This window comes from Lottia gigantea (assembly GCF_000327385.1).
Source record: "Lottia gigantea unplaced genomic scaffold LOTGIsca_46, whole genome shotgun sequence".
Lineage (NCBI taxonomy): Eukaryota > Metazoa > Mollusca > Gastropoda > Lottiidae > Lottia > Lottia gigantea.
Window position 1 is genome coordinate 1,810,070 of NW_008709614.1, and position 18,675 is coordinate 1,828,744.

General features: G+C 33.3%; 3 protein-coding genes across 3 annotated transcripts; 2 read left to right on the forward strand and 1 right to left on the reverse strand.

Annotated features, from left to right (window-relative positions):
- Window positions 1-848: 848 nt before the first annotated feature.
- On the forward strand, window positions 849-2,774 carry LOTGIDRAFT_164699 (hypothetical protein; the record flags this gene model as incomplete). The annotated part of the gene is made up of 2 exons (XM_009061217.1): window positions 849-975; window positions 1,816-2,774. The coding sequence occupies 2 exons, from the start codon at window positions 849-851 to the stop codon at window positions 2,772-2,774; spliced, it is 1,086 nt and encodes a 361-aa protein (XP_009059465.1).
- Window positions 2,775-3,775: 1,001 nt separating this feature from the next.
- On the reverse strand, window positions 3,776-10,773 carry LOTGIDRAFT_164700 (hypothetical protein; the record flags this gene model as incomplete). The annotated part of the gene is made up of 11 exons (XM_009061218.1): window positions 3,776-3,997; window positions 4,246-4,371; window positions 4,644-4,698; window positions 5,672-5,781; window positions 5,946-6,041; window positions 6,330-6,478; window positions 6,602-6,671; window positions 7,024-7,138; window positions 7,379-7,551; window positions 9,964-10,057; window positions 10,655-10,773. 11 exons carry the CDS (start codon window positions 10,771-10,773, stop codon window positions 3,776-3,778), a joined length of 1,329 nt encoding a protein of 442 aa, XP_009059466.1.
- Window positions 10,774-13,206: 2,433 nt separating this feature from the next.
- LOTGIDRAFT_192573 (hypothetical protein) lies at window positions 13,207-18,618 on the forward strand. Its single transcript, XM_009061219.1, has 7 exons — window positions 13,207-13,484; window positions 14,836-15,025; window positions 15,915-16,170; window positions 16,288-16,469; window positions 17,138-17,288; window positions 17,434-17,596; window positions 17,760-18,618. Exons 1-7 carry the CDS (start codon window positions 13,323-13,325, stop codon window positions 17,829-17,831), a joined length of 1,176 nt encoding a protein of 391 aa, XP_009059467.1. The 5' UTR covers window positions 13,207-13,322; the 3' UTR covers window positions 17,832-18,618.
- The last annotated feature ends 57 nt before the right edge of the window (window positions 18,619-18,675 follow it).

Sequence of the window (18,675 nt, forward strand, 5' to 3'; positions counted from 1 at the left end):
AAATAGAAGTCTTCTAATGATAGTTAACATTGATAAATTGATCAAAATTGTCATAAAAATGACCCACTGAATGAACATAAATGGTAATCTAACATACTTTTGGAGGTCATTAGTAAAATACACAGGATTATTATTAGTTTAAGCCTTTCCTAATCTTTTGGGATTAAGCTTATAGTAACTGAAAGATATGTTCATTATACATTGATGATTTTTCCTCTTATAACTAACTAACTAAGTTTAGGCTATGCATAAACAAAATATAACATATCATAACGTCTCTCTCTCCTTGGCTAACACACTTCCCTCAGAGATATTTCACTCAAAAATGTCTTGAATGTGCAAATTCAAACTGATCTATGTAAAAGCAAATTCCATAAAAACATGTGACCAAATCAAAACTGACGATTTTACAGGAGAGAATTTTCATCAAACCTGATATTTTTATGAAACCATAGACATTTTAAAAGACGTGATATTTGTAGAACTTTGACAGAGTAAAAATTTGATGGAAACAGTTCAATTTTAAGTGTACTAAGGTAGGTAGGTAGTTCTCACAGTTAACTAATATTGGAATGAGTTGTGTTAGGCATGGCCCTAGACTGATAATCATATATTATAGACTACATGATCAGGAGCACACATTTAATGACTTATCATTTTGACATCTTTAATGACAAAAATAAAGGTACGATACTATATAGGACGATATGGCCATGGGTATCTAGGTGAATTAATACTCTCTACTCTTGGGCATGGGGCTAGTTTTGAAATATATACCATTTACATCACACTGTAGGCATACATTGTATAAAACAACGAAACTGTGTGCAATTATATGTTTGCTGACAATGTCAGCCATTTGTTTACATCTAGCAACCATACAGCGCCTAGTCTCTGACGCCAAGACTATTCCTGTCGACACCGTGCTTGGCAAAGAGGTACTGGATGATAAAGGCTATACAGCGCCCTCTTGTGGTAAGGTGCCCATTGCCCAACTCTACGCTTTATCCAGACCACAAAAACAAATTAGTTCTACTTCTTGGGTAGGCACTATATTCTATAACATTTTGACACATGTATGTATGCATGTAGCCTACTAACCAATATCCTATTATTGGTTTCTGAGTGTTTTCTCATTATTCTATGGATATATACTTATTTGGGCAGAACGTCATTTCAAAACAAAAGTAGTGTGAAAGACGTTTTAGATCTACGTCATTTGGCGCCAAAAACAAGTCTTTTTCCAGAGATGCTTAATGACGAAGAAAGATGTTCACATCAGTTTTTTTGATTGCTTCATTATTCGTTAGAGACTTTACCGTGTCTCAGTGCGATCAACGATCAGGTAGGCGAGTGTAATCTTGTGAAATATTATTGCTTTTAAAGCCTATTAGTATTAAGCCTATCAAGCCAACTAGCCTACTGAACATGATAGGCTAGCCTATATTCCTCGTGCAGGCTATTATTGAACCATAAATTAATGACGTTTCTGCCTAGTATTCGAAGTTATAAATAGCTTTGAAAGTTTCGAATCAAAATCGACACCTCTGATCCATAATGTAGATGTGATATCTATCATTCATATTTTGGGCTTTAAAGTTCACAGTAGGCCTAATGGGCCACTTGATTTAGTTCCTTTAATTCAAATTTCAAATGTGTGTAAAATGATAACACCTCGCATTAGCCTAATGCAAAAAGTTTCCTAGGCCCATATAATATGTTGGCCTAAGGCTATAAATGTAAACGAAGTCTGACGTGGACCTATGTGCCTAGCCGCTAAATGTGTTTGTTTGGTGAGAGTCTCTCCTTTTTCAGTTTCAGAGCCATTGCTAAACAATATAACGTATTCACGACATAAGAGAAGTTTGTATGTGCCCGCTGCTCTCAATCAAAAAATAGATTATGTTTTGTATCATATGCACATGGCATATCGAAAAAACGTTGGTGAAGGAGTTGAACTAGAGTGTGCTGGAGAATTGACTCAAGAATTCTTGAATGTTTTTCCTCAAGCAACATTTCGTTGGAAATTGAACAATGGCCCTTTTATTTTGGCGCCAGATAGAATGCTTTATCGTAATAATGCTATTGTGATTCAGTCCTTAACCGTAGACGATTCTGGCTTGTATTTGTGTCAAATGGAGTATGCCAAGAAAAGATATAAATCTTTCGCGTTTCATTCCCTCATTGTCATTGGTACTGAACCAACAGTTCGTATCAAGCTATTCCAATCTTTCAATCTCAAATGTACCAGTCAGTTTATTGGAAAACTTCACGTCAATTCATACAGAAATTGGCTTTTCAATGGAAAGATAAAGAAAGATTTCAGCAAGATTCCGGCGACTAAAAGTAATCCAGAAGTAATTCCACGTATAGAACATGGTCATGCAGGAACTTGGACTTGTGAAGTAATCGAGCCAACAAACGGGAAAAGGTGGGAAATAAAGTTTTATCTAATACAAGTCGGTGAACCTGTAGCCTGGGTGAAGGGCATAGATATTGAATTCACTGGAAAAACCCAAGCAATAGTTATTTCTGTTTGTACAGTGGTAGTTATTGCTCTATTAATACTTGGGATGATTATCATGAGAATAATTCAACAAGATGATAAACAGCAAGAAGCATTGGATCAAATTAAAACTCAGATGATAAGGATTAAGGCCAAGGGCATTAAATTGAGAGGTCAAACAGTTGCCCACACCAGTGGAAGTAGTACTTCATCAGGACCTGCTGGACCTGACTCAGACTCGGGTTCGACTTCTGGATCAGAACTTTAAGTGGGAGTGTATGATTCACGTTCTATATTAGAATTAATTTTTAATTTTTCAAACAAAACATAATTAATCGAACAGTATATGAATAAAATAACCAGATGATAGAATAATACGAGTGTTTAGGTATAAATGGTTAAGGTAATGCAATACCCAATAATTTTATCATCAGTGTTGACATTTGTGTCATGGAGACGTAAAGCATATATTTCTGCAATTTCTGTTACGGTAATAAACTAAACAACTAGGCTTGACTAAACAATGAGGGGTAGTATGTACCAGCGTGAATAAAACGAAAAGTTTGCAAAATCATGTCTTCCTATGTCATAGTCTGGTCAATTCTCTTAATTCAATCCAGAATGTCCATGAAGGTACATGGAGGGAATAACCCAAATACATTTGTTTCTTATTTTTAAAAAATAAGTAAAAGTAAAATGTAAATTGTATCGTTCTGCAGTTTTAACTCTGTTTTAAACTATATGTATTGTATAAATATGTTCAAAGTATTATCATCTTATCTTAAAATGAAACTTCATGTAAACTATTATTTTGGTTATGCATGTACGTGGATTTTGTGTAACAATGACAGTGTAATTGATATTTTCTCTCTTCATTACATTATATTAAAAAACAATTTGCTTTAATTGTGACAAAAAATAATTTGGATTTGTAAATGAACATTATTTTCTTTGAGAAGTCTTAACATTTTTAATGGACACAGATAGAGACAGTCTTTTCTAACTCTGAATTGTGTAATCAGACTTGCGAACAGCCACCATAAAAGAAACGAAAACAATCAATGGTGAATTTACTACGTAATTTATCCACTAACAAAAATATTACAAATTTCGATGTTCATAAATCATTTTAGACTTTAGCAGGATACATAAAATATTAATTGTGTTTTAATTTGTGAAAGATACCCTCTGCTTCTGTAAATCATTTTGTTGCATCCACTTAGTTTATATGTCATCAGATATTTGAGAAATTTATAAATATTCGTGGAATCAATCCCACACACAGGACAAATTTTGGCTCTGTGTTGTCGTGTCTTTGTCTTCCCTTGGAAACGTTGGTGTCTCTCCTTCGGGGGTGCTAGTTTCAAACCATTGTGCAATGCGTTCACTTTTGGATTCAGTAGCCAGGAGAGAAAGATGAAGTTGAAAGCTGCTTCTCCGGTGATTTAAATTGGATCTTGTCATCTTCTGTTTCTCAGCTATAGATTCATTCTGAAATTGAGTGTACAAATTTGATAAAGCTCAGCCATTTTCAAAAGACAGCAATGGTATTTTCTTTTGATGATTCAAATTATTTAGTGAAAATAAGTTGCCAGTAGTACTGACAATCAACTATAAATATCTAGATTTCTTCAAGGTTTTTCATGCTTGTTAATTAAACAAAACAACAATGTGGAGGAAGCTCTTGCGTGTCGGATTGAAGATTCGTCAATTGAAAGGACTTAGAATTATTGGCCCACCTCAAACTCCTGATCACCAGTAAAACTTGTTGTTGTGGAATCGGTGTTGACTTGATACCAGTTACTACTCTCTTTAATTTCACTTAGACGTCTGTTTTTGAAGGGCTGAACTTCATTGGCAACAAACTGTAAAAAATAACCTTAATGATTTACTACAGAATATTCGTGAATGGTTTTCTTCTATAAAATAACCTGTTTGTGTTCCATGTAAAATAAAATTGCTCTCATAATAATAACACGGAAGATCATTGTCAAAATGATTAGGAGAAGAACAGCTGGTATTTTGTGGAGTTTAAGTAATCAGCGAAATGAATATATCATATATGTACAGATTTTAAAAAATAATTTACTTTCACAACATCGAGCTTTGTTGTTCTTTGACTATCACCCACACTAACCTGATTGAGTTTGGTTATAGATTCTTGTATGCTTTCTTCACTTGAGGTTACACCGCTTTAGAAACAAGAATATGGGTTATTGCTGTTCAGGCTAACCTCTTTGACAACGACAACAACCTTGGCAGTTAAAATGACAGAAATGAAGATTTGCAATCTGTTTTTTTTAATTATATTTTTTGTTAATCTTTTTCTATGTTGTTTATCGAAAGAAACATATTGATCGACATCACCTGGAACATTCAGGCTTTTGTGAAGATGTTGTCAATCCACCTTGCATGCAGAGAAAAAAATCAATCTGAAATTACCTTAATAAACTTTGTGGATCTTCTTCGTCTGCAATATTTCCAGTTTTTTTTTTGCGATTTTTATGTTTCTGGCAAATCTGATTAGTTATTATAAGGATAATTATTTTTTAAATTTTCATGGATAAGTTGGCCTGCTAGTTGATGGGATATACATTCACCGAGACCTGATCGAAATTGCTGTATATTTAAGGTTGGTCAAACATTATTGTTTCACGTGAGTGTAATGTCATCTCTGAAAGTAACCCAGAAGGGACCTATTATTTTAGAACTAAAAATTGTTATTTTATTGGCATCGAAAAGGATACTGCTGCTATGATCTGACCAATGATACTTGAAAATCTAGAAAAAAGAAATTCATATATAGTATAGTATTGTTTTGTAAGAGAATTATTGTCATTATTGCTTGGACGGTTAAGTCTATAAACTTAATGGTTTACAATCCTTTATTTGGATACTTTTATATCACTGTTGATGAGGTCTGATGTATCTACAATTAAATATCTCCACATCGAATGAAAGTCTAAATCGTGCATTGATATATGTACATACTACCGAAAGTATAACTTCATTCATTGGCGATGTAATTAAGAAGGATCCAGTAAGTGATTTTTAAAATCATTGCCTCTGTTCAGAAGCTAGGCATAGAATTTCTCTTTTGAAAGTTTTACAGATTGTTAAAAAATGAGTACCAGTGGCAAATATTGACAGGATTTGATAACTTACCTAGTCAATATCCATGGTGTTGCATGATAAAAATGCTGAAGGGACCGAATTGAACACAATATAGATATGATATAAAATATGTCAATAACTGTCTTTTGTTTAATAGACGACTGAAATGGAATAAAAAAAAATAAGAATGAGAAGAAACTTTTTTAGTTTTAACTATTTTTCCTGTTTCAGAAAAAATATACCTTTGTCTTCTTTATTTCATTTTAAAGTTAAATTATTTCCAGTTCTACATTCAGTATAACTATATTAATTGAAATTTTCAAACCTGTTCTATATACAAAACAGCTGATATAAATGTTAACAGTGCTTCTAGATAACCCAGAAACATTCCAATAGTATACCGAGATTTATCATAGTTGCCCTGAAAATATTATAAATATCGAACGAGTTACAGACTTGGCTTCTATTTGAGAACATCTTCTATAACACCAAATACAAAGCACCATGATGTCGACTGCCGTTTTGCAAATTTGACATTTTGGTGATCCTAAGATGAAACAATTTTGTTTCCATGTGTTATGGTGCAGTTTTTAATTTATTCATACCATGATAATACTTAGTAAATCTATTGTCCAAATGTTTACCACCAACAAAATTTACATTTACCAATATTGAATGTTAAACTATAATGTTAGATCTTTAAGTATACCTGATATATGGATTGCGAGGAAGAATTGAAGAAAATCGTTAATATAAAGATGGTATTACTAAGTATTGCAATGAACACTATAAAACCAGCACCAAACACAATCGACAATCTTGATCGTTCTTTCCATCTTGGTCGATATCGATATATATCTGCAATGTATAATAAAGTGTAGACAATTTTCAACTTAAAACATACATTTTGCATTACGAGCTATCTGCTCAATTTTAGGTAAATTTAGAGGAATGAAACTCCACAAAGCTATAAATATTTACCTGGTTTATTCAATTTAAAGAAAACATAAAAACCAACTGTTAAGATTATACTAGTAATACTGAATACAATCTGAAAGTATGAGATAATTTAATGAGAAATAGAATATAATATAATACATTCCAAGGAAATCACTGCCACGAGTGGTCCAAGTTGCAAAAGAATTAAGCCGATTCATTCAGTTGTAAATAACATGAAATATTTTTGTGATTTTACAATGAAAAAATTGATCTAGGGTTGCCTCTTTGCAAATCAGAATTGAATTAATAAACTTATTGAACAAAATTACCTGCCTTGAAGTTTCAATAATCGGCGCATTTGCCCCATTTTAAATCTTTAGAAACAAGATTGCGGTTCAGTATGTGATTTTATATTTTGCCACTTTTGATTCACAGTTTCATTTGAATTTTTCGTCATTTATTACCTGTGTGAGTAACTGATATGACAGTAATGTAGCAGGTAAATCAACTAAATTGATCAGAAATGTTACTATACATCCTTTGTGTTCTTCATTTACTGTGATGTTGTACACTGTAATTCTGTAAAACGAGCAACAACAAACATGTAAAGTAACTAAAAGAATCTTTCCGAAGGTGAATTGTTTGTATATTTTTTTGCCAATATTGAACGATTAATGTTTCGACGGTATAATACTCAAGCTGCAATTTCTCACACACAGTAACGAACAGACGACCCATCACTATAGCAGTAATATTGATAATTAACATCTATTATTTGTTCTGATTTCAATAAAAATTTATGTAATCAAATTTACTCACATTATGTGAGCAAGGCAAGAAATCAAGACAGATGCTATACCAAACACTAATCCAATCCAATCTAGTCCATCTTCAAGACACGTTGCCGTAACTCTCCAGAAAGTATAAGATCCATTGAAGCAATAATCATCTCTTAATTTATGTTGATAAGCTCTATATTCGTTCCAGTACAACTACATTAAAAATATTTACATAGCTCTATATTCGTCCTAGTACAACTAGATAAAAAAATATTTACATAGTTCTATATTCATTCCAGAACAACTAGATTAAAAATATTTACATAGCTCTATATTCGTCCCAGTACAACTAGATAAAAAAAAAATATTTACATAGCTCTATATTCGTTTCAGAACAATTAGATTAAAAATATTTACATAGCTCTATATTCGTCCCAGTACAACTAGATAAAAAAAATATTTACATAGCTCTATATTCGTCCCAATACAACTAGATAAAAAAAAATATTTACATAGCTCTATATTCGTCCCAGTACAACTAGATAAAAAAAAAATATTTACATAGCTCTATATTCGTTTCAGAACAATTAGATTAAAAATATTTACATAGCTCTATATTCGTCCCAGTACAACTAGATAAAAAAAATATTTACATAGCTCTATATTCGTCCCAATACAACTAGATAAAAAAAAATATTTACATAGCTCTATATTCGTCCCAGTACAACTAGATAAAAAAAAAATATTTACATAGCTCTATATTCGTTTCAGAACAATTAGATTAAAAATATTTACATAGCTCTATATTCGTTTCAGAACAATTAGATAAAAAAAATATTTACATAGCTCTATATTCGTCCCAGTACAACTAGATAAAAAAAAATATTTACATAGCTCTATATTCGTTCCAGAACAACTAGATTAAAAATATTTACATAGCTCTGTATTCGTTTGATACAGATGATTGAAAAAATAGAAAATGTTCCAGTAATGTGTATTAAAAATATTAACATCTGTATCTGTAACAACATGGCTCTAAATAAATCCCAGCTAAATAAAGATGAATTGAAAATATCAACATTCAATCCAATATTTCGATATAGCCGATTTGAAAATATTTATTTAGCTTCACATAATTCCAGTGCAGCTGGACTGAAAATATTTACATAAAACTATATAATTTCAGTACTAATGGTTAAAAATATTAGCATAGTTCTATATGATTTTAAGTACAGTTGGACTGAAATTACAGCTGAAATATTTATACAGCTCAATATTCATTTTTGTACAGCTGGATTACAATATTTTACACAAACTGTGGTCATTCCAGCACGGCTTGATTGAATATATATTTACACAGCTCTATGTAATTCCAGTACAGCTGTATTGAGAATATTACCATAACCATTATAATATAACCGGTTTTTAAAATATTTACATAGCTCTAAATAAATCCAGTATAGTTACATTGAAAATATTTACATAGCCGCATATCATTCCAGTATAGCTTCACTGAAAATATTTATATAGCTCTCTATTGGATCAATAACCGAGTTAAAATTATTACCATAATCATTCTTTATCGTCATCACAAATACACAGTAACTTTACTAACTTTCATAAATGATGACATGATCCCAAATTGCTTTTCATAGTAGAGATGTGGGATATTTTCCACGAGACAAGTTAAAAACTATTTACATGCTGCAAATTCTATAGTAACTAGAAGTTGTTTGTTAAGAATCTTCAAGCAAACTTTTAACGACAACTACTGTTTCAAATTTTTCTCAGGTATAGATCTTGTAGATCTACAGTAGATCTGTGCCTACAGAGCACCATTCAAAACGTTTATGTAAGTAAGATATTAATAAAATAGCATACTGAAGCCGAAAAGAGAAACGAACATTTTCACTGTCTTTTAAAATCCGTTTTAAGATAAAATGGCACAAGCAGAGTCTATAAACATAAACATGAGTGGTTCTAGAAAAAACTACTATCACATATATCGTCAGTCTAGTTGTATGAAAAATGTAAAATCAAATCAATAAAACTATAATGTCAGTATTAAATATGTTGTTTTTATATTTGATAGAAGTTCAATAGTTTTATTTAAAGCTCGGTATGTGATTTACTAAAGATTTATAGATAATGTGGATTCCCACTTGAAATAAATAGATTGTCACAGATAAAATTTTCTAAAATGTGACTGTCATGACCTATACAGCTCAATTACTAAATATGAACAAAGATGCTCATAATGTCAGGGTACCACCGTCAAAACATTTAACATTGCACACAAAATTGTATTTTTACTGATCGATTCTGTTCTGACGTGCCTTGTCAGCTATAAGTGTGGGTATCTTCACAATGGCTTGCTATTACGACCTTCGGCTTATACCTTAACTCAAATAGAATATATTCGGAATAAACTTTTACAAATTTTTTTACAAATAGTAATCCAAGCATCTGTTGGCAAATCATATTCCAGATAAATATCTTCTACATTACCATGACCATAATATTCTTGAACTAGACTGTAATTTCTAGGCGTTTTACGTGGTGTTAAAACCCCCTAAAAATTGGATGTTATATCTTGTCTGTTAAGGTATACTATTCCAAAGCTACCCCTCTTCTATCATTTCTTTCATACTTATGTCTTTTGATGTCCTGTAGTGCAATGGTATTTAGATCTTTTGGTAGATTACCCATATCAATATATCTACAAGGAACAAAAGGAAATTTTCGAGGATCGAATCCAAACATGGATAACTAAGAAGATTTATCCAAAGAACAGTTCATTGGTACTATGCTCCGAATGTCCAATTTTATTTTCAATTGTACGTTCATTGTTAATTGTATGATGCTTACATCAAATAATGTTGTTACTGGAATTGGCATCGTGCTCCTTAACGTTCGTATGATGCAATAGATTGTTCAGATAAATGATTGGGGCTGGGGAAAATACTCCGACTATCATTATTATATGAACTCCTAGATTCATGTTAGTTGAAAGGTCATAAGAAGAAACGTTGAAGGAGTTCAAGTACTCGGTAGTAGAAGTAGCTGGATTGTCATATGAGTTTGAAGTTGAAAAGTCGTTAATATAATCCTTGGCAAAGTACAAATCCTCTATTTTTCGGGGAGAGCTGTATTTGATATTTACTGAATCCAATAATTTAAATGATGACCTAATGTACTCCTCTATTGATCTCGAGTTGGCAAATCCATCAACATCATGCTTTAAATCTTCAATAGATGTTTTCAGGGATTCCTGCAGCTTCAGGCCATTTTGATGTAGGAGCTTTAAACAACTCACTTAATAATCTGGGCTGATACAGATACACTACCAGTCACTTGTGTTGAAGTGTCCAGATATTCGGTAGCTGCTCGCAGTTTTGTTCTAAGTGGTAGGAGAATCGGAATCATTTGAGGCATTACTTGGAAAATACCATGCGCATCTCTCAGGCCTGTGTTATTTCTGATAGCAAGAAAACAGAGACTGGATAAATGACTACATTGAAGCAAAATGAAGAATTCTAAAAATCGAAGAATATTCTCATCATGAAATTTGCATTATTTCAGTTCATCTTTGATGATTAAGTTATGACTAAGCTTAAACAGAATTGTTACAAAACGTAGGGCCTACCTTTAATGCCTTTTATTTTTTATTATGCACTGCAGATTCTGCTGAATTAATGTATAAATTTATGTCAAAGTCTGATAACTTTACTATCAACTTCTGGAAAACTGAGTTTCAAGAATAGAATAACCTCAATAATCTACCAGGAAATCTACTATTCTACCTTGCCAAAAATCAAAATAGCTGGAAATATGATCTCATTGTATTTTTCAATTTTTTTTCTATTTCTAATAAGTTTATTTTCTACTAATAGTTAGGTTCCCAGATTACGTGCCGAGTAGTTGATTTCAATACAGAGTCTCGTAGATAAATACGAGTAATAAGTTTATTTTCTACTAATAGTTGGGCTCCCAGATTAGTTACCGAGTAGTCGATATCAATGCAGAGTCTCGTAGATAAATACGAGTAATAAGTTTATTTTCTACTTATAATTGGGTTCCCTGATTAGTTACCGAGTAGTTGATATCAATGCAAAGTCCCGAAGATAGTTACGAGTAATAAGTTACGTTCCTATCTGAAGTTGTGTTCCCAGATTAGTTACTGAGTAGTTGATATCAATACAGAGTCTTGTAGATAGTTACGAGTAATAAGTTTATTTTTTACTAATAGTTGGGTTCCCAGATTACGTACCGGGTAGTTTATATCAGTGCAGAGTCTCGTATAGATAGTTACGAGTAATACGTTCCTACTAATAGCTGGGTTCTCAGATTAGTTACTGAGTAGTTGGATATCAATACAGAGTCTCGTAGATGGTAACGAGTAATAAGTTCCTACTGATAGATGGGCTCTCAGATAAGTTACCGAGTAGTTGATATCAGTACAAAGTCCCGTAGATAGTTACGAGTTATCAAATTAAAAGGGAATGAATTCATATTAAAATCACGTGGGCTTGTTGGGTCATTCATAGACCTGCACACCTTCAATATAGCACGATCTCTTCTGGACTTAAGATTGTTTGATAACAATGAAGAAAAACAAAGTTTAATCCATTCTTCCATGAAAACCAAATAACCCACATTTCAAAGACAGATATGACTCAAGAAATCTAATTTCATTTTTGTCTGATAGCTTGTGATCAATTTGAAAAATTCGTCCGGATGAAGACTGGGCTCTATACTCCAACCTTGACAGCTGTTGCTCTAGATATTAAAATGAAGAAAAATCGTTAATAGTCATAAATAGAGAATAAATGTACTAAAGCTAAAGACCTTTAGTTGTCATAAACATCACGTATATAAACATATACTTCTATTTTATTGATTATTTTTTCATGAAGATTAAATTACGATGTCAACGATAGGTTGCCAGGCAAGATAATTTGCGCCTTCTGACATCTTTGTTGTAAATAAAAACATTTGTATATATTCAACCTTTTGTTAAACACATCTTTCAAATGTTTCTTGTTTTCAATACGGTTCTTCTTTCAGAGATATTAATAATTTCGTCTAAATATGTCTAAGAATTTTGTTCTCTAAAATGTTAACTGGTGTGGGCACACGAACGGTCTTGGTCGGAAATTTTTGTCGCCGATTTCCACCATGTCGATAATCAGTGAGTCGTGCAGAGCATGCAATTGATAGGAAAATGAATCTGATCTGGATGGTGAAAATTGGAGACAATTAAATATCTATTATCATTTATTAATTATCAAATCGTTTGGTATTATAAAATCTTGTCTTGGAAGGACTGGCACACGCGAGATTTTACCAAAGACTTTAATCGGCAACTCTAAATGTCCGACCAAGACCGCTAGTGTGCCGACACTGTAAGTTTAAAACATTTATTTTTCAAAAAGGGGAATAACTCTATATCGACATTTTAAATTTTTAAATATTTTTGATAGGCTTCATCCTTGGGTAATAATGAACATTTTTACCAATTTGTGTTGACGGGCCGACGAGCGCATTTTATTTGGGCATACAAATGGCGTTAAATGGTTTTAGTGATTGTCAGATATCTCCACGATCCAATACTCTTTCATATACCAACTAGACATTCAAATATGTATGTATCATTATTGTCCTCACAATCTTCAAATTAGACCTACATGTATATATAGCATAGGCCTATATTTATATATACATATATCCAGGATCTTTGTTCGCCTTGTTCGGTTTTATTACATCCTAACACTCATCGAATGTGACGTAATGTGGTTATAAATACATCAAATCATACAATGCAGTGCTCACGTAGAGACTAGTATTTCATTCATACCAATCAAACACGGCCTTCCGTGTTGTATAAACTATATAAAATAGCAGGAAAAAGTCAATGAACAACTCAGTGTATTGCCACATTCTAAAACTACCGTGAACTCGTTCTGTGTTATATAGACAGAAAAATGGCCACAAACATCCCTTCGATTAATGATTTGGTACAACAAGCTTCTAGTGCTTATAAAACACAATTTGGATGCGAACCCGAAGTAGCTGGTCGAGCACCAGGTAGAGTTAATTTGATAGGTGAACACACGGATTACAATGAAGGCTTTGTGTTTCCTATGGTATGTTGTTTTATCAATTTTGTCTATATTATAAAATCCAACAATTCTTTAGTTTCCATAACTGAAATATTTCAATATTATGATATGAATAACTGATTCATATACCTCAGTCTACAAGTAGGTTCTTCAAATCAACATGAATCGCATGATCTGAGAACATACATAATTTACACAATCTTTTAGTTTAGATATTTTGATTACAAGAAGGCCTAATGTGCGACATCTTTACACGAAGAAGTCTCAATACACACCGGGTTGAATTTGACCTATTTATTTAATAGACCGAAGCATTATTTCATGCTTCCTAAAATAAATATGCAGACGATATTGACATAATGTCGGTTTATTTACATGACCTTCGTTATCATTGAAATGGCATTTACAATCGGGTATTGATTGCTTGTGTTAAAGTGGAATCCGACCAAAAACCGTTAACGCAAACAATTCCAATCAAATGAAGCTCTTCAAATCTCTCAATTTCTCAAATAATTGCGAAATAAAAAATCACATTGACCGATTTTGAACGATTTTTGTCGCTTGTTAGATGGCGTTCTTTGATTGGCCAGTCTAACAAAATACGTGTATTTATTGGTTGTCTGATATTCTTGAATTAAGCGTACTGTTGTGATGATGCAATTAGCTTAATGGTAGTATTGGCTAGTCAAATACCGGGCAGTACGGACATAAAAGAAGGATGGTCCGTACATCATCCTTTTAACTGATTAAAGTGGGAGCATATGCCGATATAGCTGGTATGTTTTGTAATATCGTGGTGAAAAAATACAAAATTTGACAAGGTTAGAGAGACAATTATAACAAAATGTAGATTACTTCCTCTGACATTAATGTAAAAACTAAACTTCACATAGAAATAAATACATTATTGGTAATTAGTGAGAGGTCTTAGACATAATTCCTGTCTTTATAAAGCATTCCCCTTTAAAAGAACAAAAAAGGAGCTTATGAGTCCAAGAGATCTCTGATTCTATAAGTATAAAATAACTCTTTTGGTACGACACCTGGTACCAACTGTAGGTGTGTTTATCAACTTGACCTCTTTTAGAAATCCGTCTTACTTATCATAACTTTTAATCAAAATACATTATTTGGGATGAAATTTGTAGTTCTAAGTCGAATAATTCGGCGTATTTTGAAACTTTTAGTATCAGGAGTGCAGGATTATTCCTTTTGGAAGGGACAACCTTGATGGCATTCCTTCATCCAGTAAATTTAGTTAACTGAGACTTTAGGCAACAGAATTCGATTAAAACACGACGTGAAATAAATTTTGTTGAAAATTTACAACTCCTTCAGTTAAAGCCACCCACGTATATTTATGACTGTCTTTCAGGCGTTGCCAATGGTAACAGTTGTAGTCGGCAGCAAAGTTGAAGGAGATAGTTGTCAAGTTTTAACACTGTCACCATATCTAAATGATGAAAAACTAGCAAATTTTAATATCCCTTCTAAGAACGATACACTCAAGCCTGGTTCGCCGAAATGGGCAAATTATGTGAAAGGTGTAGTTGCCAAATTTATAGGTAAGATAAAAATATGACATGAAAAGACGAGGATGTTTAGTCCTGTCTCACTAAAAGTTAAGAATATACTCTATACATGTGCCTATGCTTCGCAGCATTGCCCAAACCGCAATGTTGCATCCTACAATTTTGTTAGGATAAGATAGTGTGTAAATTCTATCTGTGGACATTATCTTAACGTGTGCCTGTATAATTGCATAGAAAGCTATAGGCTATAACTGCTGTCCTTACATTTGTGAGCATGTAGTAAATGCACATTTTTATCATTTTTCATGCGTTAACAATTTGTTACACACATAACTATTTCATATGCACTTAGGTTAACCTGGGAATTATTTACACTGTGAGTTTATAATTTTTTTTGTGTCGTCCCAGTTACCTAGTTAGCTTACATGGCCAAAACTGCACTTCAAAACATTGTTTGGTTAAAATCAGTCGATCGACTTTTCAACTCAATCAAAATCAAGATTGGAATAGCTACTATCAGTTCAAAATGGTTATTTATCACATTCGTTCTCATACAAAATCGAGTTAGGGCGAAGTGTCAATTGAAAAAATCTCGTTACCAGCAACACGAGAAATGTTTGATCGGGGTAAACATAGAGTGTCTTGCTAAACTTAGTTAGCTTTTAGTACAGACTTAAAAAAACTGCATTCAAGCTTATGGAAGGCTTGTATTGGTATGCTCAGGAACATTAAACTTGGAAAAACTTTTGGTATCTTTGAAAGGGGGCTACAACGCAGGGTAGCATAAAATTAATGTACGTCAATAATAAACAAAATCTCAAGAAGTTTCGTTTATCCAATATGATGTTTCGTTGCTGAACATTTTGCAAACGAGCATTGTCTGTACTCCGTAAAGTAAAATGCAGCCTTTTCACATTTACAGGAACAGTTCCTGCTTTCAATGCAGTTATTATCAGTTCGGTACCCTTGGGTGGAGGCGTTTCCAGCTCGGCCTCTTTAGAGGTGGCAATGTATACATTTCTAGAGGAATTGGCCGGGCAGCGCACAGACAATCCTGCTAAGAAAGCTATAGCTTGTCAGATGGCTGAACATGAGTTTGCTGGTATGCCTTGTGGAATTATGGATCAGTATATATCAGTAATGGGAAAGATTGGCCATGCTCTTCTCATAGATTGTAGGTAAGAAATTTCATACAAGCTAATGAGTTATACTCTTTTACCCTTCTTGATATTTGTGCAAATTAAGTGTAAATCATTGTGGACTGTTGATCTTTGATTCTATAACTTTCTATTTAGGTCTGTAGAGGGTAGACTTGTCCCTCTTACAAATCCAGAAGTCGCCATACTCATCACAAATTCGAACGTGAAACACGAACTTACTGGAAGTGAATATCCTACGCGACGAAAACAATGTGAAACTACTGCACAATTAATGGGAAAGAAGAGTCTACGTGATGCGACTTTAAAAGATCTTGAAGGTATGGAATGTGGCAACCTGTACAATCAGAGGCGAATTAACCTATAGGCAAACTAGGCAGCTGCCTTTTGGCCCATGGAAAATTCGACCCATGACAAATTTTGTAACAGTAAAAATTATCAGTTAATAAATTTCTTCAGGCCCATCGAAAATTTTCCTACTAGGAGCGTGATGTGTGAGAATCGACTAAATTGTTTGAGCCTAATGGTGATGGATGCCGATATCGTGCATACGATTGATGCTGATGAGCTAATTGATCTGTTCCTGAAAAAAAGATCGCAAACTTCCCTAGAATGAGAAATTAGGCCCTCTACCGTTCGATTGCATACGGCCCAACAAGTCCAAAATCCGCCATTGTGTATGATGTTGAATCAGATTACGAACCTAATTGTCGGTTAACTATATTCGTGTCTGTTTCTGTATGGAACATGAGGGCCACTGAATCCTAATATCAAACACATAATTGCTATTTGAAGTCTACTGGCAAACGTATATAATGTATTGTTTCAATCTTGAAATTCTTTGCATGACAAGTTTACTGGCGTTAGGCCTACTGGTTCTTACTCTTTATTTCGAAACTGGTGAATGTCATTTTTATCAGAAACACACCATGTGCAGACAATAAGTTAGGAAAGAGCCACATTAGTCCTACTCTTAATTATGTTTCAGGTTTTAAAGATAAATTGGATGCTGAAACTTATAGAAGAATTCGTCACGTAATAACCGAGATCTCAAGAACAGATGAGGCGGCGACTGCACTGGAAAACAACGATTATAAAACATTTGGTCAACTCATGATACAGAGTCACAATTCTTTAAGGTTAGTGCAATTTTATGTCACACGTTTTCATTATGCTCATGAACATGCTTTAAACAAGACTGTGAGACTATCGAAAACCTAGAAAAGATAGCCTACAGTTCCCTTCTAAAAGTAGGTCAAAGGTTCTGTTACTTATTATTTTTAGAGATGATTATGAAGTATCGTGTCCAGAGTTGGATCAATTGGTCGAGGCAGCTATAGATGTAGAAGGGGTTTATGGTTCGAGAATGACAGGTGGTGGATTTGGTGGATGTACTGTTACCCTGTTAAAACAGGATGCTATCAATAAAGCCATCGATCATATACAGGTAAATTATGAACCAGTGCCCTAATTGGTGTTTTAAGATCCTTCTGATCTGACAAATTATAAGTACTATGATCAAATTCTTTTAATGAAATGTAGTATGACAATTGATATAGTATAGCTAGGGGATTTGTATTCTCTTGTAATATTTAGAACCTCTTTTTCAGTCTCGGTACAAAGGAAAGGCCACATTCTTTGTTTGTGGTCCATCAGATGGGGCTATGCCGATTAAATTATAGAATTGTTGATGCTGAAGAAATGTTGGTAGTTAACTATAGATACATATTATTCAGTGTGGTACTTGTTACAGGGTTGTGTTTATCTGCTGTAACGGTGGGTATAGAATTCCGAATTGGGTCAGAAAAGACCTAAAAACCGAGACTTAAATCCCGCCAAAGGCTGTGCATAAATACGGGATTAACAACGAATTAATAGTTTTGAAAGCAAATTTTGTTTTTCGTATAGTACAGTGATTTAAGTTTGGTTAATGAATAACATTTTGACAATCAATTGATGTAATTTAAGTAATAATTAGTATATTATCAACATCAACATTGAACAGTGTCATCGATATCCAGATCTAATTTGATGGGATTGAGCAGGGGAAAATCTATACATTCTGAAAACGAGGGTCTTACAACACCGGGATTTGGAAAGGGGCAACATGCCGTGAATACAGATTCTCGAAGTCTGATCTCTAAGGCAGTCTAGGGGAATGGGATTTGGAGCCTACATGAAATGTTGGTAAATTACTTTGAACTGGTCATATTTTGTTCCAAATTAATGGGCATGGTGTGCTATTTTGTCACTGACAATAAATAAATAATTATTCTTATTTAATAAAATCTGTGGACAGCCTTTGGCGCCACTTTAGTCTCGATATTTAGGTCTTTTCTGACTCAAATCGGACAATTCGGAGATTCGGAATTTTAAACCCACCGCTGCTGAAATCCGGTGTTGATGACTTCCGTAAACCAATGTAGAGACACCGTTTCAAAGGTTTATACAAATAAAAATATATATTTTTGTATCGTTATGACTAATCTCCCTTGAGAATGTTTCTAGGTTCCCACGTCTTTCACC